This window comes from Marmota monax, unplaced genomic scaffold, assembly GCF_021218885.2.
Source record: "Marmota monax isolate L192 unplaced genomic scaffold, Marmota_monax_Labrador192_F-V1.1 WCK01_AAM20220418_F8-fsc00021, whole genome shotgun sequence".
Lineage (NCBI taxonomy): Eukaryota > Metazoa > Chordata > Mammalia > Rodentia > Sciuridae > Marmota > Marmota monax.
This window is the reverse complement of record NW_026695228.1, coordinates 16,993,642-17,016,650: the sequence shown is the minus strand read 5'-3', so window position 1 is coordinate 17,016,650 and position 23,009 is coordinate 16,993,642. Positions and strand designations below refer to the sequence as shown.

The following is a 23,009-nucleotide window of genomic DNA, read 5'->3' as shown; positions in this document are numbered from 1 at the left end:
CTGGGATCTGTCTGCTGCGTGGAAGCAGGAGATGCTCTCTCTATACGTATACCTGGAGCGTGAGGAAGCTGGTCTACAACATGACATCTTCCTAAGAGGCCACAGGGCTGTTTTGTCCATCGGTGGTTTTCTGCTTGCTTTAGGATCTGACTCCCACACCAGCTGTGACTGATCAGCCACACTGATTCACACCTAAACTCCTTGGTTTCTGAGTCTGTCTCCCTCAGCCTCCTGGGTACTCCCCCAGAGCACTGTGCCATTAACATTGTCTCCCGGGTGCCCGAGCTTAGCCAGTCCCTGGTTAGACTTTTATTATTATTATTTTTCCATATGGAGAGCCAACGGTCCCAACTCTAATTATTGAACATATCAGTATCTTTCCTTCATGAGTTACTAGCGCTGCCTTAGTTGTTTGTTTCATTTTAGGGTCTACAAAATCCAGATTTCCATGCAAACTCATTTTGCAAACAAGGACAATGAAACCTTTACAGTTCATTGTAAGGGAGCTGCTCAGTTCATTGTCGTTGGACAGAGAAAGTGAATGAGAACCAAGCCCCACCAAAAACCACATCCACAATGGAGGCACTAGTTCTGACACATCTAAAACTGTTTCAGTGATATCTGTCAGTCTTTTAAACTGTATTTGACAAATCTGGGAGAGATGACTCCCCTGGTGTTTATCTGGTAGAATCTCCTTTTTTTTTTTTTTGCATATGTTTCCTGTTTCTCTTACTATTGCAAAGATAAAGAGGAGGGAGAAGAAATAGCAAGGAGTGTTTATGGACTGTCTTGTGACAAGGTGAATAATGAATGGTGATTAAAGCCATTGGACATTCCCACCTGAGAAGTTCCTGGTGGGAGGGAATTAGCATAATAAGGAGCCGGAGGTGGGGCTCTGAAGAGAGAGCCGGGACTCAGGGGCCCAGCCTGGTGCCCCACACTCCTTCCTGAATGCCCCAAGCCTGGGAGTTTAGGAGCAGCCACTGAGAAGGTGACCTTGATTTCTTTCAGTCCGGAGGATCTTGCAATCACACCAGAACTTGGAACACTGTCTGAGTTTCTCTGAACTGGAAGCACAGATCTGAAATATCAGACCAATGAATACAATGTTCTCAGGGAGGTGAAAGAGAGAGATACAGAAGAAAACTCCCACCCATTTCCTTTAAACCACAGGCCATTTGTCAAGTGCTCAGATGTGCCAGACCCCATGGGGGAGGGGGGAGGGAGGCTGAGATTTTATTCCAAGTTGCTGGGGTTTGCAGGGTCAAGGTGTAAGAGGGGTGGTGAGCGAGGAACAGGGGGATGAGCAAGCACCGTGTGCTGAAACTCCAAGCATCCGTGATCAAACGAACTTATTTTACCTATGTGGCCGGGTCTCTGTTCCTTTGATTACAGTGAAATAATCAGAGAGGTGGAGTTGATGAGCAGCAGGAGTCCCCATCTCAAGTATGTATGGGGTGGAATCATCTTCTTACCCCCCCCACCACCACCCCATCTCACTTCTTCATCATTTGGGATGAGGGGCAGTTACAAATGGCAGCCACGTGGGTGATGCATCCTGGACTGTAACCCTACAGCCTATAATACACACCACCCCCTCCTGCTGCAGAGGTGCTGAGACTCTGCTATACAGTCTTTAGCTTAGTGTCCCCTCTGTATGCCAGACGGATCACTCAAGCCCAGGTTCTCTGGTCTGGGTCCCTGGAGGACAGAGTAGAACTTGCTGGGTTGTTCACATCCAGGTCAGCACACAGTAGACATGTTGCAAGAGCTCCAAGAGTGAGTCCTTGTAAAGGTTTCCATCATCCTTGTTTGCAAAATGAGTTTGCATGGAAATCTGGATTCTTTAGACCCCACAATGAAACATACGAATAACTAAGGCAGCACTAGTAACTCATGAAGGAAAGACACTGATATGTTCAATAATTAGAGTTGGGAAAGTTGTCTCTCCACATGGAAAAATAATAATAATAAAAGTGAATTCCTACCTCTCATCCTCCACCAAAAGAGGAGTTTTCAATGCAGATTACCAGGTTTCATTCGAGGCCAGCCAGGTCTGAAAATTTTTTCTTTTTTTTTTTTTTTTTTTTTGTACCAGGGATTGAATTCAGGGGTCCTCGACCACTGAGCCACATCCCCAGCTCTATTTTGTATTTTACTTAGAGGGTCCCACTGAATTGCTTAGAGCCTCGCTTTTGCTGAGGCTGGGTTTGAACTCACAATCCTCCTGTCTCAGCTTCCTGAGCCACTGGGATTACAGGCATGCGCCACTGTGCCTGGCAGGAACTTTGTCATTTTTAAAATTGATAAATTACACTGTGAACTTTCTGAGAGCAAACTCTGGCTGTTTTTGTCATTAAATAGTTATATACTAAGTATGGTCCCTAGAATACATTATGAACCTAGAAAATGTTGATTGAATAAAAAATTACAAAGATTCTTTTAAAATGAATTTATTGAAGAGATTAGACCTTTTCCTTTGGTCATCATTAATACTACAATGGACTACCACATACCCAGAATTATTTGGGCTACTTACCTAGCTGAAAACAGGAAAGAACTGAGTGGAGATATTTTGGTGAGCTTGGCTTTGGTCTCCTCTGAATCTAATTCTAAAAGATTTGAAAATATTGCATGTACTTTGAGAGCAGTAAGGCCCACCCAAAATATTATTTTTGTGTGTGGTACTGGGGTTTGAACTCAGGGCCTTGTGCATGGGAAGCAAGTGCTCTACCCCTGAGCCACATTGCCAATCCATCACCACCCAAAATATTATTAAACCTTATTTAGGTATATCCATAATTATTCCACTGTTCATTTATTAAATGCCTTTTTTGTGTAGACAGACACTCTTTTGAACACTTCTCCTCATTTCTATTAAAATAATATATAAAATGAACACCACCACTCCCCATGTGCATTGTGATGGATTTGGGCATTTATATACAGCAGGTAGTCGCCACCATAGTCAAGACCCAGAACAGTCCCTTCATTGTGACTTTGGTCACGATCATCGTTACAATCAGGGAATCCTTTTAAATGTATGTAAATTATGCCTCAAAAAAGTTGATTTTAAAAGAAACGGGGAAAATCATAGCTGAGAAATGAAAAGCTCTTGGTAGATTGCAGTCTACTCACTGACTTCTTTTGAGCACCTTATGTGTACAGGCTCCATAACTGGTACTGATTGACCATGTCTTTATGCCAGAACAGGGTGAGACAGAAGCCCCCATGCTGGTACTGTGGTTCCATCAGTCTGTGTGGGCCCCGGGTTCCCTCCACAGGACCTACCTACAACCATCTATCCCACCCCCCTCGGCTCCCAGACCAGCCTGCCTACGATCAGAACCCTACAATCAAGACCAGGGCAGGGGCTGCTAAGAAGGGCTCTTCCCCTTTGGTCTAGAGCATTTAAACATTAATCAAGCAATCAAGTAGGATAGAGACTGGGCTTGTTCATGAGCACGGCCTCATGATGACACAGGCACTCCTCTGCTTAGTAACCAGTCCCCACCTCATTGGCTTAGTATTATTTGCTCAAGTGTTTTTGCTGAATCCCAATCTGAGGTAATAGCTTTTTTTTTTAACTTTCCAAGCTCATTGATACAGTAGTATCAATGAGTAAACATCAGAAGTATGTTTACTTCTAATTTCTGCAAACATCTTCCTACCCCCACCCTACTCCTATATATATGTATGTTCTGGATGTGCCAAGTGCTACAGCAGGAGACAGTGGCTCTTTGCAGATAAACGTGCCTCTTCACTGGGGTATTAGTCAGCTTTCTGTCACTGTGACAAAATGCCAGAGAAAATGGACTTGAAGGAGGAAAGATTTACTTTGGCTCAGGGTTTTAGAGGCTTCAGTCAATAATCACTTGGCTTCATAGTTTCTGGGCATGCAGTGAAGCCTTCCATCGTAACAGAAGCACATGACAGCCAGGAAGCAAGAAGAGAGGAAGGGGCTGGGGACAAATGTAGCCTTCAAGGGCACACCCCCAGTGACCTTCTTCCTCCTCTAACTAAGCCCACCTCCTAATAGCCCCTTAAGCTACCAATGAGATCAGAGCACTCTTGAAGGCTCCACCTCTGACCAAGCCTGCAACACGTGAGCTGTTGGGAAGCGTCCCAGATCCAAAATCAAGACAGATGGTTTCTTCTACAGTCATATCAAGAAGATAAGTGGAGCCGGGCATGGTGGCGAATGCCTGTGATCTCAGGAGTTTGGGTAGTTGAGGCAGGAGGATTACAAGTTCAAAGCCAGCCTCAGCAAAAAGTGAGGTGCTAAGCAACTCAGTGAGATCCTGTCTCTAAATAAAATACAAAATAGGGCTGGGGATGTGGCTCAGTGGTTGAGTGCCCCTGAGTTCAATCCCCAGTTCTCCTCCCTGCCAATAAAAAGACAAGTGAAAATGACTCTGGTCGTTATTTAATACTATAAGTCAGGTATCTGAAAACAAATTGCTCAAGATATCTGGGACGTGGTTTTTAACTTGTAGCAAAATCAATAATCCAAAGAAGAGACAGACAGATGTTCGTGCCCGGCCAGCAGTGCACTGGTTCTTTGGTGCCAGCAATGTCAGCGCTGTTGGTTTGCACCATCAGACCAGGAGGGAAGGCACGAGGTGTGAGAGAGGGCATCCTCCCTGAGCCAGCTGACAGGTGGGCAGGTGTGCAGACCTAAGCATCCGCTCACTGCATCTTTCTTCCTCCCTCCAGAGGCTTCTGAGATTGCTCTGCCCCAAGGAAGCAACATTACCATTCTCATAAAGCGGGGGACATCAGCTCCACCAGCGAAGCCCTGCTTCATCATCGTTTCTAAAAGGCATATGACTGTGTTGTTCATCAAAGCTGGAGAGAAAATGGTCTTTACCTTTAGCTGCCAGGACCCACAGAACCACTTTGTCATGGAGATCCAGAAGAATATCGGTAAGTTGCCCCTCGGGAGCTCTGGGCTATGGCTCCGCCCCTCCCTGCCCTTCTTTCCCCCATGAAGCTGGACAGGTGGGCTCTGCACTCTCCCTGTCCAGCTCTTGTGTGGCCAGTTCTAAGTGCCTTACACAGGTTAATTTGTTTGGTCTCCAGAAGATCTCTATTGAGACGTTCCCAGAGAAGGACTTGTCCAAGATGGCACAGCTAGTAAGTCGCAGGCCAGGGGAGGAGCCCAGAACTCTGGATCCAGAGTCTGTCCTTAACCACTAAGCCACATGGTCTCTTCATGGAGTCCCAGAGAGGCCCATGAGCTGCAGATCTTCAGGTCAGCAAAAGTCAAGGGAGTTCACCTTAGTCCATTTGTGCTACTATAACAGAATCCCTGAGACTGGGTGATTTATAAAGAACAGAGATTCATTTTCTCACGGTTCTGGAATTTGGGAGGCCCGAGGTCAAGGTATAGCAAGTGGCAAGGCAGGAGAGAAAGAGAGCTCTCCCTTCAACCTTAAGCTCTTTAGAGGGGTCCCAAGCCCATCCAAGAGGGCTCCATCAGTCTGCGGGTTTTGGAGGAGACACATTCAACCCATAACAGAGTTGGAAGCAAAAGGAATCAGAAGGTTGAGGAGGTAAGAGGGGCCATGTGTCCGCAAGCACCAGGAATAAACCAGCTTTAGAGAGTGGTCGAGCTGGATTTAGCTTCAAGCTCCAGGGCTGAGTCATGTGACCTATCCTGAGGCTTCACATGAGTTACTCGACTGTTTTGTGCCTTCGTTTTCTTATCTATGAAATAAGAGTCATCATACCAAACCACTAAGGTTGGTTAGGAGAATGAAATAAAATAATGGATTGAAAATGTATAACACAAGAATTCAAAGTATGTGTATTTGATATTTTTATTATTCATAATTTGAGCTTGGGATAGCAGGTTGATATGGGAAGCAGGCAGGGGTGGGGAGCTTTCAAAATTTCTGGTTTCCCAATCGGCATGCCAAATAAGAGTTAGTAGATATTAATGACAGTGAGAGCATTAAAAGAGCTATAGTTTAAAAAACTATATTTGCTGGGCGCAGTTGGTGCACGCCATATTCATCAGACACAGAAGTGTTACCAATAAAACAAAGAACAGGGGCTGGGGATGTGGCTCAAGCGGTAGCGCGCTCGCCTGGCATGCGTGAGGCCCGGGTTCGATCCTCAACACCACATACAAACAAAGATGTTGTGTCCGCCGAAAGCTAAAAAATAAATATTAAAAAAAAAAATAAATAAAACAAAGAACAGGGTAGGAGTTCCCATCCTGCAAGCTGATGGTCTCCATTATCCAGAATTTCTAATTAAATATTTATGGATAATCTTAACAAGGACACACAATATGTCTGAAGCAAAATGGAAAATTTTGCGGAAAGACAAAAGAAAAGACTTCGGTAAAAGAAGAGAGCTATCACATTCCTTGACAAAAAACACTTAGTGTTTTTAAAGCATCAATTCTCCCCCAGATTAATTTATCAGTTTAAATTGATGGCAATTAAAGCCTCATTGAAGCCTTTACAGAGCTGAGTAGAATATCAGTATACTTTAAGAATCCAGTGGAATGGTGTGTCGCCATTAAAAGAATGTTAAGTTTGTGTATTCGTCATGGAAAGACGCCAAGGGTAGTTTGGTTCCATCAAGAACAATGCAGAAGGCTGAGGCAAGAGGATCATGAGTTCAGAGCCAGCCTCAGCAATTTAATGAGGCCCTAAGCAACTGAGCAAGACCCTGCCTCTAAATAACATACATTAAAAAATAAAAAAGTGGGGAGCTGGGCTGAGTATGTGGCTCAGTGGTTGAGCACCCCTGGGTTTAATCCCCAGTACCAAAAAAAAGAAAAGAAAAGAACAATACAGTCTATACAGAAGAACAGTTTGTTGCATTATGTGAATGAGCACACACATAACATGCACACCCACACGCATACACGTAATCATACAGAGCCCAAAGTCAGGAGAGATAAAGAACAAAATGCTAATCCCATACTATATCTACTGGGGATGGGGGAAAGGAACAGGTGACCTTCGCTTTCTTCTTTCTATCCTTCTGTACTGTCCTTTGTTTTCTTTCTTTCTTTTTTTAACAAGTGTTCATTTCTATTCTATTCCATTCCATTCTATTCTATGTTGCTGGGGATAGAACCCAGGGGCTCACACTTGCCAGGCAAGCCCTCTGCCACTGAGCTCCACCCCCATCCTATGCTCACTTTCAGAATCAGTTCAATAAAGTGACTTCCTTTTTGAAAAAGCTAACAAATGACATGTCACAAACAGTTGAATATATTCTGCCTTTCAGCCCCAGTTTGCCCACGCTATTTGCTAGGTAGTAAAAATGCATGCTCTTAACTTTTGAAAGTGATAGGGAAAAATCAATTTTTAAAATAACCAATCTAGACACTGGAATCAAATCCAGTGGTCTGCCCGCCCCCTCACTTCCTTTTCTGGGTAAGCAACAAAAAGTTTCAAGGGAAATTACATCTCAGTTCTCGTCCCGTCTTCAATAGTCCCAAGCAAGTTAATGGATGTAGACATCTACAGGAAAAAAGCAGGTTGTCAATCACCTCAGAAATGACACTTCTCCCTCCTCTGGATATTCCTATATTCCTTTAAGTTATTTAAAAATTTTTTGCAGTGGACAGAATGCGGGAGCCACACCAGAGGGTGTGGAGCCATGCGGGTCATTTGGACTATTCCAAGGTACCAGGGATTGAACTCAGGGACACTCGACCACTGAGCCACAACCCCAACCCTATTTTATATTTTATTTAGAGACAGGGTCTCACTGAGTTGCTTAGCTCCTCATTTTTGCTGAGGCTGGCTTTGATCTGGCAATCCTCCTATCTCAGCCTCCTGACCTCCTGGTTTTACAGGCATGCCACTCTGTGACTGGTCTGGACTATTCTTATCTCTGGGTCCATCCTCAATACCCCCAAAGTAATGAATGAAAAATTGTGTTCATAGCCTAGCTCTTTCAGTACCATGGCAGGTGGCAGAGCTGAGGCTGGGAGGTGGGAGGGCCTTTCAACCCTGGGTCCTTGATATGGAATTAAGTCAGAATCCTTCGGGTGGTCCAAGCATGCATATTTTAAAAATATTCTCCAGGAGGGTCTGGGGTGGAACCAGGGCTGAGAGCTTTAATAGGAATAAATGATTCCCCAAGAGTACAGAACCCAGAAGAGCCCAAGTAATGCTACCCTGGACACAGTGGGCATATGCATGGACAGCTAAGAGGTGGCTTAATATAAACAACCAAGTTTCCATGAGCTCCCCAAATAGGTACTATCTTTACCAACACAGAAAGTCTGATTTCAGCCACATTAGTCACCTCTTTATCTAACCCTGTTTTATTGATATGGCTGCAGAGTGCATTGGCAAACTCGTGCTTGATCAAACACAGACTGGGCCTTTGTCCTGGCATTGATGTGTACTGCAAGTGGTTAGACCCAAGACACCTGGACTCCGGGGCTGTTTTGCAAAACTGAGAGGTTTGGCATGGATGACTTCAGAAGTGCTAGACAGCTCCAGATTTCACCTGTCATTTTATTTGAAGTCAACAGTCCTTTCAAACAATCCACAAAAGCAGGAATAGCTGTGCATGGTGGTGCACACCTGTAATCCCAGCAACTGGGGAGGCCGAGTCAGGAGGATTGCAAGTTCAAGACCAACCTGGACAATTTAGCAAGGCCCTTAGCAATTTAGAGAGACCCTATTTCTAAATAAATAAATGAATAAATAAAAAGGGCTGGGGATGTAGCTCAGTGATCAAGCACCCCTTGGGTTCAATCCCCCTACCCCCCAACAACAAAAAAAAAAAACAGAAATAAATATTTAAATATTTACAGATTATTATTACAAACGCCATCACATCCTTCAGAACCCCTGTGCACTGAAGTGCCTGCTTTCTATCACCTGTCTCCACTTATTTCTTCCTTGATAGTAATGTGTTTCACTTTGTTTTAAAAGGCTTGGGAAACAAAATACTTTAAAGGGTGTCATTAGTTGTGAGCACTTCAGAATTCAACTACAGTGGCACAAAACACTCCCATAAAGCCACACAACAGGAAGATCACTTTGCTGCAGGCTCCAGACACCCGGGAGTTGTAGACTTGGGGTGCACACCTCAGCATGTGGGTGAGAATATTGATGGGGAACGCAGGTGTAAAAGGTGGATCTTGGCACTGCGCCCTAGAAATTGTGAAACCAGAACTCAGAATAGGGGAAGTTGGACATCCCAAAGCACGGACTTCATTGCACGCAGCTTCTTCTGGCCTCCAGTAAGGTCTGGTCAGAGGTCCACCAGCCGGGCTCCACTTGGTCAGGAAAACACAGTAGTTAGGAGGCATCTTGGGTCGGATGCCCTGGAAGCAGAGCCTGGGACAAGGGTTTTTGTTTAAGTCATTTATCAAGAGTGTTCCCAGAAGAAACCCAAAGTGAGGGAAGCAGGAAAAGCCAGGGGGAAGTGAGCACAGATGTGGTTTCAGCTAACATCTGGCCTCAGCCTGTTCTCACGGAGAGTGCTGGAGCATGAATGGCACCCCGGGTCATGCCACTCAAAGCAGGATATCAGGCTTTTTGGTCCTGCCTCAAGCAGTTATTGGCTGAGGACTGCAACTCCTGCCTTGGGATGGGAGTGAGGGGGCAGCTAAACCTCTTAGACTTTTCTGGTCAAAAAACTGAGGCTTAGACCAGACCCAGCTGAGGCTCTCCCCAGACCCGCAGCAGCTGGGGAGTGAGTGCACCTGCTGGTAAAAGCCACCTGGGCAGAGCCCCAGAGGGTCCGCTCCAGGGGGCTGAGAGGAGCAGCATGTGGCCTTACAACATCCATGATCAAAATTGCTCTTGTGGATTCTTGCAGACTGCATGTCAGGCCCCTGTCCTTTTGGGGAGGTTCAGCTTCAGCCCGCGACATCGACGTTGCCCACCCTCAACAGAACTTTCATCTGGGACGTCAAAGCTCACAAGCGCATCGGCCTGGAGCTGCAGTTCTCTCTCCCACGCCTGAGGCAGATCGGGCCCGGGGAGAGCTGTGCCGACGGGGTCACTCACTCCATCAGTGGCCGCATCGATGCCACTGTAGTCAGGATCGGCATCTTCTGCAGCAATGGCACTGTGTCCCGGATCAAGATGCAGGAGGGAGTGAAGATGGCCTTGCACCTGCCGTGGTTCCACCCCCGAAATGTCTCTGGCTTCAGCATTGCCAACCGCTCGTCTATAAAACGTGAGCACACCCCTCCCTCCCTAGTGGGTAGATGGAAACACAGGAAGTGGCCGCCATTTTTCTAGGGCAGGGATGGCACATGGTCGGCCATTCTGTAGCAGTCAACTAACGCCCTCAAGGAAGATCCCATGCTCCTATAAGCCACTCGGGCCACTTGTGAGAGCCTCCTTTCTCTCTTAAACAAACAGAACATCTCTTTTCTTTGTCCTGCCTGCATATGATATTTATTTTCACAAACTTGGTTGCCCTACCTGTGTCTCCCTCACATTTTCTATACACTCACAATGGCTCCTGGGGGTTGCTCCTTAAGTGTTCTGGAATTTTGTGAGCTGATGTTAAACAGAGTCGGTCTCAGCAATAACATTGTATAAACTTACAATTCAATAAAGCATTTTAGAAGCAAAGGTAATAAATACGCCCAGCTCATCACTTCCTAATTATTTTACTACATTTTACTATGATCTCTGATCTCCAGGTTATTTATGACTATCCTATCTTTTTGGCAGACATACAATATAATGTTGTCTGTTGCCCGACTCTGTATCCAGTTGTGTTGGAAGCTTGAAGTCAGCCATGGGAGTATTTACACCAAGGAAATGGGCACAGTCCACCAAGTAGGGCTTTTCCCCTGCTGAGTGTAAACATACATCCAAACTCACTCCTAGGAGTTGGGAACTGTGATTGTGTAGTCACCTCCTTTTCTTTCTGGTCGGGTTCCATTCCCAACAGGCCTGTGCATCATCGAGTCTGTGTTTGAAGGGGAAGGCTCGGCCACCCTGATGTCTGCCAACTACCCAGAAGGCTTCCCCGAGGATGAGCTTATGACGTGGCAGTTTGTGGTCCCCGCACACCTGCGGGCCAGCGTCACCTTCCTCACCTTCAACGTCTCCAACTGTGAGAAGAAGGAGGAGCGGGTGGAGTACTACATCCCAGGCTCCACCACCAACCCCGAGGTGTTCAAGTTGGAGGACAAGCAGCCCGGGAACATGGCTGGGAACTTCAATCTCTCCCTGCAGGGCTGTGACCAAGACGCCCAGAATCCAGGGATCCTGCGACTGCAATTTCAAGTTTTAGTCCAACATCCACAAAATGAAAGCAGTAAGTAAGCCTGGCTTTCCTCTCCCCATCTCCTGCACACCCTCTCTGATTCCCCCCCCCCCAGTCGGCTTGGGTGGGGTCCCTTGCCTGTTTCTCATCGGGCTCCTGGAGCACTTGGACTCTGGCCCCTAGAAGAGTTTCAGGAAGTAGGTTGCTAGGTAACAAGAGGCTCTCTGGTGAACACCCAGCATGCAGTTTCATTTTAGCTCAATAAGCAAGCAGCAAACGTGATCTTGCATTCAGGGTGCTAAGTTGTTTTTAATGAAACCCAGGGAAAGCCTCTTTCTAGACCTCAGGTCTTGACCCTGCAGCATGAATGAGTTGTCACCAGCACCGTCAGTCATGATGATGACAACTAACAGTTTTTTAGCTGAGCACCCCCTACCATGGACACTCACTGCAAGTCAAGCCCTGTGCCAAACACTTACACAGCATCCTTATCCTTACTGCGGCCCTGTAGGGGAGACGGGAATGATCTTTTATTAATGAAAAACCAGAAGGTTCAGAAAAGTTATGAAAAAGGTTGTGAAACCAGCCTAATGTCACACAGCTTATCAGGAGCAGAGCAAGCCCACTCTGGACCGTACTGAGCTCTAGGCAGATGGGACACTATTCCACAGACATTGCTGAGACACCATGAACCTAGAGGTGGAGAGTCAAGCTCAGGATTGGGTGTGTTCAAGGGACCAGGATGCAAAATTTAAGGAGGCACCCACTCGGAGGAGCCTCACCCTCGTCCTGGCACCATTGTGACTTTTGAGATCAAAGCGGAGGAGTCAGTGTCTGTACCTGGGCCCATCATGCACTGAAGTCTGGGGAGGAGTGAGTTATGACAGGTGGTCTTCAAGAGGACACTTCTGACACGCACTGAGGGTGGGCTCTGTCCCGAGGGCTGGTTCTCATTCTTGTTTTTATTATCATTCACTCTAGGAAAAGGGCAGAGCCAGGCAGAAACATTAGGTGGGGACATGCAATGGCTTCCTATATCTTTCTGCAGAGCATATAAACATCGAAAAAGTGATAGCATGGGATCTTCTCAAGAAACTGCTCAACTCGAACTGGGAATGTCCTCTTGCCACTCTTTTGCATGTGTGTATGTATGTATGTGTGTGTGTACACATGCCATAAACACTTACATATATGTACACATGTATGTGTGCAAATATGCATATTCAAGTGTGTCCCCTGAGACATTTATTTTGTTTCCACTGCCACCGTCATGTCATCAGAGTGTGGAACACAGTGCAAAAGGATCTAGAAATGGAGTGGGTCTGGGTTTTAGAAGACAGAAGGGTTTGTTTATCATCTCAGTCATGGTGAAGTGCTGCTGAGAACCTCTAATGAATTCTGTTTCCTGTAACATCTGCTGGGCTGGTTTCTAAAACTAATCAAATTGTTAAACAAGCCATAAACAGCATCCAGGAGGGAGTGGATTCAGTTCTGAGATGAACAGAGACTGATGAACTGCGGGGCCAGGTGGATCACAGAGTCGGCCTGTCGAGTCGAGTTTGCTCTGTACTGTTCTAGAGGAGGAGTGGATCTGGCCAGCAGGAATATCTCTGGGGAGAGAAGAAGAGTGGGCTGGACTCCTGAAAGCTCTGGCAGCTCCCTCTGATGCTGTGAACCCCAGTGTGGGCCCTGCATTTCCAGGACTAGTCCAAGGAAGCCAGTCCTGGGCACCCACACACCTGTCTGACCCGTTCTTCATGCAGGAAATGATCATGGCAGCTCGTTTTGTAGGCAGGGTGCCCAGTGGGCAAGGGCACTGACCTGGGGAGTCAGCCCATGTGGATCTGTCTCCCATCTTCCCTGTTTTCCTTGTGACCAGGTCAAGCCGCTTTGCTTCTGCATGACTCAGCTCCTCACCTGTGCGGTGGAGATGATGGATGCTACGAGGCCAACCTGAGGCAGCCCAGGGCCCAGCAGGTTGTAGGCCCTCTCTAAATGCTACCTGCAGGGTTCTAGGTCAAGAAGAGGATGCAGGGTTGGAAAAGATAGGGAGATGGTCCCCAGAGATTGGGCTGTGGCCCAGAATAGGAGTAATTTGTAAGCGGTAGCAAGTCACTCCTGGAAGGAGCTCTGCAGACCTCAGGCTGGGAGAATTCCAAGGGAGGACTCATGGCAGAGTCTGCTCTTTCCCAAGCTGCCCAGAGGCCCCATCTGTGCGGCAGTGCATGCCCCCTCATGACCACAGGAAGGGATTCCAGGTGTAATTCTGGCTTTCTTAGCTTGGAGGTGAGCAAGTAGAAGCTGAGGGGAGAGGGGCTTCAAGGTGACTGAGTCCCTTGGGTCCAAGCCTGTGTCCTCCCTTCTCACACAAGTGCTAGAGGGAACCTTCTGCAGCTGGTGCCCCCCTGAGCCCAGGCCAGGGCCTGCTGCCCTCACTGGACCGTCTTCATCCCCAGCAGCAGGGAGCAGCTGCCCAGACCAAAGACTGTACCCCAAGAGCCCATGTGGCTGCTCTGCCTTCTTCATGGGCCACGCTGTATTTATCCATCTGCACAGCTGAGTCCCACTAATCTCCACCCAGTCTTGTTCCTCTTTCTGTAGCCACCAGTTTCTGGCACATTCCAGCCTCTCCATAAATTCATAAACATTGCACCAATCTCATGAGGCAGTATCCTATCCCAAGTGGCACAAGATCCAGATGCATCATCCAAGCACACAGTCCATCTGAAAGGGCAAGACAGGCAGGAGAGGGTGGGCCCCCAGAGGGCTGGACACTTAGGGTGTCAGACAAAGGGAAGAGCTTCAGAAACTGGAGTGGACACAGAGCCAGGAGACCTTCTCAAGCCAAAGAGGAGGGTTATTGCAGCAACCATAGAAAACCAAAGGGCACCACAGGAATGGTTTAAGAATTGAACTCCCTTGCTGATGATTTAGTAGAGAAAATATTAAAAAAAAAAAAAAAGAAAAAAGAAAAGAAAAGAAAACCAGAGGGCTGCATTGGAGGCACCCAGTCGGCTGAGACCCTTTGCCATCCCATGGCCAGACCTGACCACAAGTGGGCCCAGGCTGCAAAAATATTTCTGAATGTGAGCAGCCAGGCATATGTTAACCTTGAATATCATTGTCCCCCCCACATCACCACCACCAAACCTGCTATCATTCCTCTCTCCGCTTGCTGAAAAATATCAGTTGGTTCAAGTGTACCCGGGGGACTCCTGCATTCAGTTTTACAGTAAGTCATGTACAGGCTGCCCAGGCCCAAAGGAATAATGGATGTGCCCAGCTGTGACTAATGTGTCCACTGCTGGATTTGCCTCACAAAATGTGAAGCTCAGAGGCTCAAAAGAGTTCATGTGCATCTCCACCAAAAAAAAAAAAAAAACTGCCTGTTAAGGGCGTCATAATGCACTCTCTTCTTTTCTCTTGATAGTACAGAATTATCATGTCACACCGGGGGTTGCTACCATTTGTACCATGCGGCCTGTCTCCCCTGTTGTGTAATTCCTAGAAGATTGGAGTAGCCCTGCAGATGATGATTACATGAGTCAATAGTGCACCTCCTGTCCACAGCATCCTCTTTAGGGGGTGCCTGCTAGCCTCTGCGTAATGTATCCTCCTTGAAGATATATTTTTGAAGATATATTTACTTTCTCTGAAAATATCAAGCAAACTGGTATCTTCAAAACCCCTGGGCCAGCTGGGTACAGTGGCACACTCCTGTAATCCCAGAGACTCTCGGGAGCCTGAGGCAGGAAGATCTCAAGTTTGAGGTCAGACTGAGCAACTCAGTAAGACCCTGTCTCAAAATTAAATTTTCAAGGGCTGAAAGCATAGCTCAGTGGTAGAGCACTTGTTTAGCATGCTTAAAGACCTGGGTTCAAGTCCCAGTTTATATATATATATCTCCATCCCCCCAAAGACATAGACAAGTTTAGAGAGCCACTTTTGGGGTAAAGCAAGGAATACATATTCAAGCGAGAATGTGAGCTATCTCTAGAGGAGTATAATGGGTTTTTAAGAGCATTTTTTAAAGTATTTTTCAACATTTTAAAGAATATTTAATATTCATAAAGGCACAGAACAGTCAGAGAAATGGAAAGAAAACTATGTAACTTTTCATGAAATGGAAAGTAAAGTGGTAACTGATCCATCCGATCCAAAAGTGCAGAATCAGAAACAACAATGGGAAAAAAGAAACCTGGTTTGTCCCACAAAGGCACAAGAAGTAGCAAGTCAGATCCAGACCAGGGGACAAACTGGGGCTAAGAGTGGAAGAAGCCACTAGAACACCAGGTCCTTCTTCTCTGACAGCAAGTGCCAAGCCTCCTGTAGCTCTTCCCCAGCCAAGGGCAATAATGTTTCTCCTTGAGACAAGATAAGACAGTCATTGACCCAAAGGTCCCAGCCTTTGCTTTAGGGACCAAACTGAGCGCCTGGGTTGTCTGGAAGTTACCCACCAACTACCGTGCCACCTTCCCCTCACTGAGCCAGGCATACATTTCCTCCCTTTTTTAGAGTGACGGGCTCTTTTCTGAAGGAATCCCACCAATCCAAGAGACCCTGTCCACAGTATCCTCTTTAGGGGGAGCCTACTAGCCTCTGTGTAATGCATCCTCCTTGAACTTTCTGAAGATATAATGTTAGTGGTTTGACTGGAAGCAGTCTGGCCATAAAACCCTACAGAGAAGCTCCATCAACAAGCAGAGGTATTCCAAATAGCTTTCAGTGTCCTCTATCAGTAAGAGCAATAGGCAGACCCCCAGGCACCTGAAGAAGGCCAGTGAGAAAGACCAAGACCAAAACAAATTAACAGAAGAAAAGTAACTTGGAGGAGGCGGAGATATTGAATGGAGAAAAACCACAAAAAAGCTATCAGCCGGGCGTGGTTGTGCACACCCATAACACCAACAGCTTGGGAGGTTGAGGCGGGAGGATGGCGAGTTCAAAGTCAGCTTCAGCAGGAGTGAGGTGCTAAGCATCTCAGTGAGACTTTTCTCTAAATAAAATAGGGCCGAGGATGTGAACTCAGGGCCTTGGGCTAGGCAAGCACTCTACCACTGAGCCATAGAACCAGCCTTTTTAAAATTTTGTTTTAAGACAGGGTCTCACTAATTTGCCCAGGCTGGCCTCAAATTTGCAATCCTCCCACTTTAGCCTCCCAAGTTGCTGGGATTACAGGTGAGGTGCAGGCCACTGAGCCTAGTCCAGGTTGTAATGTTTTGAAAAGAGCTTTCAAAAGGATCTCTTAGAAAAAAATCCAAGAAATACAAAATGGAAGGGGGCTGAAAGATAAAGATGAGGAAATCTCCCAGAAAGTGGAGTTTGGTTTGGTTTGTTAAGAAAAAGAAGGAGGAGAAAGAGGAGGAGGGGGAGGGGGAGGAGAAGGAGAAAAGAAAATTTCCTGGGCAGGAAAGGAAAAGTAATCGTAGTATGCAACATGATATGACTCTATGAACACTGTGTTAGTATAGTGTTTACACAGTCATGATAATGCAGACAGAATAATGATTTCACTGTTAAAAATATAACTGTTAGAGAAAATGAAAAGGGAAGTACGTGTATCATAGTCTATATATTTGCTACAACATGCCATTTGCTCAGTACTACATCTAGGAGGCTTTTAGATCTCTCTCAGTCTTTTTAACTGCTGTATAATATTCATGAATGTCCCGTAGTTTATTCAACTATCCAGTGTTAGTTGGTTTCTGGTCTCCACAGCCCTGAGATAAAATGTGGGCACACATCATCACATCACTCGGCTGAGTTCCCAGGGCTGCAAGGTTTTCATTTATACACTGCTTCTCAAGTGACTATGCAGGCTGACCCAGGCTTCTGCCAGTCTTGTGGGTGAAGCACCTGTTTCCCTAACCTCCCTGGCACACAATATCCCCATATGTTTATGTTTTCCCCATCTGAGTCGGGGAAAAGAGACCCTTGGTTTTAATTTGCTTTCTCTGGTGACAAGTGACGCTAAAAACCTTTCATATTTTGAATATCTGGACACTGATGTCTCCATCTGTGAACTGCTCAATCGTTGCCTATCAGCAATATGTTCCTCCCCACCCCGTGCCCCTTGTCCCTGTTACTTATAGCACCTATTATTGACGGATATTTTAATCTTTTCATTCATTTATTTTTTTGCTTTTATACTTTGTGTTGATTTCACATTTCTAATGTTTGATTTTATTGGGTGAAGTCCACTGCTTTTTAATTTTCTTTGAAAGTTATTGCAATATTACACTAATAATAAAAACCCATGCCCTGTGCTGCTTTCCTCCTCGGGAGAGGTTGACTACTGACTCTTACCATCTTAAGTGGCTGCTGCTGGTCCATGCATCACACCTCGTTTCTATTCGTGTTTTCAGATAAAACCTACATAGTTGACTTGAGTCAGGAGCGGACCATGTCAATCACCATCGAGCCACGCCCCGTCAAACAGAGCCGCAGATTTGTCCCTGGCTGCTTCGTGTGTCTGGAGTCTCGGACCTGCAGTGACAACGTCACCCTGACACCAGGCTCCAAGCACAAGATCTCCTTCCTTTGCGATGACCTGACACGCCTGTGGTTGAACGCAGAGAAAACCATAAGTACGCCCCTCACTGGTACATGGGTCTCTGGCTGCGGGCAGCTCTGCCCCTGCCCGCCCTCCCTTCTTAGGGGAGTTCATTAGGTAGGTTGGGAATTGTCCGATCTGAAATGCCCACCCAAGTGCAGGTGAGCAAGGGCAGCAAGAAGGAAACAGAGCATATGCAACGCACCGGCTTTAGGACCAGGCTCAGTTGGAACGTGCCTCCCTTGAAATTCCCTACTATGTCTGTGCTATGTCTCTGCTGGCCTGCCAGATCCCCTCTGATGAAATCTCTCCTCTGCTTAGCCTACTCCAGTCCATCTGCCCACGCATCCTCACTTCCGTACTCACTGCCCACCTGTCTCCTCTGCATCAGACTGAGAAGAATTTTGCCTAATTCCATTTTTTTTAAAAAAAAAATCCATTTAATCCCTAGTAGTGCTGGTCATGTGTTGGTCACTTAAAGAATGTTTGATGAATGAAGGGCAGCAGTGCCTACTGTCACCTCCCTGATGAGCCACTGTGAGCTTTGTCATGGGTGCCCTGAGAGTCTCTACAATGCAGGAGCTGAACCCACATGTAGACTGCCAAGGTCACTTCATTAGGAGCTGGACATGGTGGCATACACCTGTTATCTCAGTGACTCCAGAGGCTGAGGCAGAAGGATCCCAAGTTCAAGGCCAGCCTCAGCAACCTAGTGAGACCCTGTCTCAAAATAAAAAAGGCTGGGGATGTAGCTCAGTGGTAAAGCGCCCTGGGTTCTATGCAAGTACGACCAAAAATAAATAAAGAAATAAATCAGCTCTCTCCATTAGAAGTACAAATTAACAAATTAGACCTCTTAAAAAAAAAAAGATCTCCCCGGTGGCACTCATAGATGTCTAGATGTGACTACTACACCAAACAGCCTGCCCTCACCACACTTAGCATCTCAGATACAATGCAAACAAGAAGAGAGCACTCATATCCTAAGTCCTGCAGATGGCTGACAGTGGGAATGGGAGAGAGCAGGGGAAATCCAGCAAAGCAGACACAGGGAGCCAGAAAGGGGGGAACGGGGGACCACAGGGACGTGACACGGGACAGACCAGAAGGAAAAAGTCTGCAGGGGAAGGTAGGGCGGGCGTGGGAGCCAGGGAGGGCGACTTCCGATCCCTGCACATAGGAACCACCAGCCTCTCTCCTAGGCTGTACAGACCACCGGTACTGCCACAGGAAGTCCTACCAACTCCAGGTGCCCAGTGACCTCCTCCAGCTGCCCGTGCAGTTGCACGACTTCTCCTGGAAGCTGCTGGTGCCCAAGGACAGGCTCAGTCTGGTGCTGGTGCCCAAACAGAAGCTGCAACAGCACACTCATGAGAAGGTCTGCAATACCAGCTTCAGCTACCTCGTGGCCACACACCTGGCCACACCTGGTCAGGAACTGTACTACGGCTCCTTCTGCCCTGGCCCTGGAGGCTCTATCGAGCAGATCCAGGTGAAGCAGAACAGCTCCGTGACCCTCCGTACCTTTGCTCCCGGCTTCCAACAAGAGTTCTACAAGCAGGGCCTAACCGTGTCCTTCACCCCACACTTCAAAGGTAAGGGGGACCCTCACTCTCTCTCTCCCATCTTGTTTGGGCAATTTTATTATTTTTTTTTAATTTATTTACTTTTTAAGTTGTAGGTGGACACGACGATACTTTTATTTATTTATTTATTTTTAATGTGGTGCTGAGAATCAAACCCAGGGCCTCACGCGTGCCAGGCAAGTGCTTTACCACTGAGCCACAACCCCAGCCCAGGGCATCCATGTTTATCTTGAGTTGTGTGAGTCCCTTAATTAAGTTGCCAATTTGGAGAGAAGGGGTGACTGAGGAGCTGATCCTCATACAAGAGATTTCAAAGATGACGAGTCCTGATTCCAATTTTTCCCATCAACCTAGGATGGAAAATTCCAGAAGTTTGAAAAGAAAAAGAAAATGTTTCTCCCAGCTGAAGTCAATGGTTGGTAGGCAGCAGAACAAATAATCAGGTTCAATTCTCTTTTGGAAGCAGGCAGAGCATAAATGAGAAATCACCAAATATTCCCCAGCCCTGAATTTTTAAGATGGGAACATAAAAATTCTTTTGCAGACATTTTTATGATTCTGCTTTTACAATTCAGGATGCAAGGTGGAGAGAGAGCCCGAGGAGGAATTGGGGGAGGGAGGTGACTCCCCGGAGCACAAGGGTCCCTTTCTGCAGCCTGGTGAAGGTTAGATTAAGGTCTTCGTGTCCGAGGCAATAAATGAGGTCTAAATGGCTCACCGCAGTAACCTCCAGGTGGTTGATTTTAAAAGTCACAGTTGCCATTATAAGTTGCTCAGAGAACAGTGCCATTAAATTAGAGGCCATTTCAAAATTGACCAAGACCTTTATTTAAGGTTTACTTTGTATTTTTGTTCTCAGAGGCATGAGTGGGAGGGAGATGAACTTTTAGCCATAGATTAAGATGGGTCCAGACTTCCTGATATCTCCAAGGTTACCAGAGAAAATCCTCTGGGCAACCTTTGAAATTAAGATACTCTCATTAGAGTGGAAAAGTGGGGTTTTTATCTCACCGGAAGGTAAGAAATGGATTTATGAATGTGTTAGAAGCTGTTTCAGATTTATGATTCTAGAATTCTTCCCAGAACATGAGGGTTCTTTGGGTTTTTTTTTTTTTTCCAGTCTCTGAATCAGAAATTGGTATATACCAATCCCAATGGAGCAAGGCAGCAGACAAGCATTAGCTATGTTGAGAATTATTTCTAAAAGGAAAGTGAGTTAACCACAGGTTTGGCAAACTGAACTGTTTTCTGTTTGTGTTTTCCAAAAGACCTAGACACCTAATCTGACTGGAACTAATTTTGCACTGACTAAAACAGTAACTATCAGCTACATGTGCTTATTTAAATTAATAGTAAACAAATCTAAATTGCACAATCCTCATTGTGTTAGCTTTCTGACACTGTGACAAAATGCCTGAGATAATTGACTTATAAGGAGGAAAGGTTTATTTGGTCTCATGGTTTCAAAGTTTTCACTCCATGGTTGCTTGGCCCTGCTGCTTTGAGGACCAAGCAGCACAGTATATCATGGCAGGAGCACATGACAGAAGAAACTGCTCACCTCATGGCAGCCAGAAAGCAAAGAAAGAGGAAGGGACCAGTTCCCTTGGCACCACCTCCCAATAGTGCCACAGGCTGGAAACCAAACCCGTAACACATGGGCCTTTGGGAGATATTTCAGATCCAAATTTTAGTACTCAAACTATTCCCATTTCAATGGCAACCACACATGTGGCAATGGAAATGCTATTAAACAGTGCAGATAGAGAATATTTCCAGGGACTAGGGATGTAGCTTAGTGGTGGAGCATTTGCTTAGCTTTGATCCCCAGCATGTTAATAAAAGAGTCAAGAATGTTATCACTGCAGAAAGTTCTGCTGGACCGTGCCAATCTAGCAGATTTAACATGTCCTCCTGTACCCCTCCTTTCTCTTTTATTTCCATCTTGATGAAGTGAAACAGTGTCTGTTTGGATCCCCTTCCCTTTTCTGCAGAGGATGGAATTTTCACCGTGACCCCAGACACAAAGAACAAGGTCTACCTGAGGACCCCCAACTGGGAGCGGGGCCTGCCAGCCCTCTCCTCCTTGTCCTGGAACATCAGTGTGCCCCGTGATCAGGTGGCCTGCCTGACCTTCTTCAAGGAGCGCATCGGCGTGGTCTGCCAGACGGGGTGGGCGCTCATGATCATCCAGGAGCAGAGGTCGCAACCAGAGGAGATCTTCAACCTGGAGGAGGTCATGCTCCCCAAGCCAAGCTTCCACTATCACAACTTCTGGGTCAACATCTCCAACTGCAGCCCTGTGAGCGGCAAGCAGCTGGACCTGCTCTTCTGGGTGACTCTCACCCCAAAGACCCTGGGTAAGAACTTCCATCGTCTTTCAGAGATGGTAGTGATCAGGAAAAAACCAGCATCTGAAGAGCTAGGAATAAGCCTGGGAGAGAAGTCAGAAAACATAGAAAGAGTCCTGGTTGTCCTTGTATCAGTCAGTGATTGCACTGATAATGCTGCATAACAAACCACCCAAGAAGTTAGCAACTTAAAACAGCCATTTATTACTGCTCATGCATTGGCTGAGTGATTCTGGTCTGAGCTGGGCTTATTGGGCTCACTCATTCACGCAGTTGAAGGTTGGTTAGAGGATTTTATTGATCTTAGCTGGGCACTTTCATATGTAAGGGGTTTAGCCAAGCTATCTGACACAACTAGGCTAACCTAACCCTTCTTCAGGTGGTCTGTTATCCTCCAGCTGGACCTGTTCTCTTGACAGAGGCAGAAAGATCCACAAGAGACTCGCAGAAGCATGCACAGTCTCTTGATGCTGGAATTGGGAACTTTTTTTTTAGAGAGAGGGTCTCACTGAGTTGCTTAACGCCTTGCTATTGCTGAGGCTGGCTTTGAACCTGAGGTCCTCCTGCCTCAGCCTCCTAAGCACTGGGATAACAGGCGTGCCCACCGCGGCCAGCCAGAATTGGGAACTTTGCACTATCCCTTCTAGCACATTCGTTGGGTCTGCCTAGATTTTCTCAGCCGAACTTCTACTGTTCTGTACTCTTCATCTCTTTCTCACATGGGGGAAGTCTCTGCCTCCTTTGATCTTCTTTATCTGTAAAGTAGGTGATAACTATATCATAAAAGTATCATGGGGATTCAGTGCCAGGGATTAAAAATGTGACATAGATATACAATACTGCTATTTTTTTTTTTTTTAACTTCATCCCAGTGAAACTTTGGACTCCATGAACAGCCCCAGTCGCAGGCCTTAGAGCAGGGTGGAGAATTTGCCTCTATGACTCCAGGAAGTGCCTACATGGCAGGGTGATCTGCAGTGGGACCCTGTGTACCCCTTATGGCCAGAGTGCCACAGAGTTTTGGAGCCTAAAGGACCATGGAGGCTATTTTCCTGACCTCTTCCCTTTCTGGAGGCCAGAGGGATTGGATATCCCCCCGAAGGTCACACAACTGCTTAGCAGCAAGAGAACTAATGGGAACCAAAGCCAGAGTGACAACTTCTCCCGTGTCCTCAGGTTATCGCCTGGGTTCTCCTCCTCTCCTCCATTAATTTTCTATCATTTCTTTTCCTATTTCCTCTGAAGCGCATCTTCTGTCTTCTTGGCTCCTTGGATTGACTTTCTCTTTCTTCTACTCGG

At 46.5% G+C, this 23,009-nt stretch overlaps 1 protein-coding gene across 1 annotated transcript in view; it reads left to right on the top strand.

The window, feature by feature from the left end:
- Positions 1 to 23,009, top strand: part of Cdcp1 (CUB domain containing protein 1) — a 48,780-nt gene that overhangs the window by 19,021 nt on the left and 6,750 nt on the right. The window contains exons 2-7 of the mRNA XM_046437445.2: positions 4,717 to 4,926; positions 9,811 to 10,173; positions 10,903 to 11,271; positions 17,586 to 17,807; positions 18,976 to 19,368; positions 21,354 to 21,719. Coding sequence (XP_046293401.1) covers positions 4,717 to 4,926; positions 9,811 to 10,173; positions 10,903 to 11,271; positions 17,586 to 17,807; positions 18,976 to 19,368; positions 21,354 to 21,719 — 1,923 coding nt within the window. The remainder of the gene's footprint in view (positions 1 to 4,716; positions 4,927 to 9,810; positions 10,174 to 10,902; positions 11,272 to 17,585; positions 17,808 to 18,975; positions 19,369 to 21,353; positions 21,720 to 23,009) is intronic.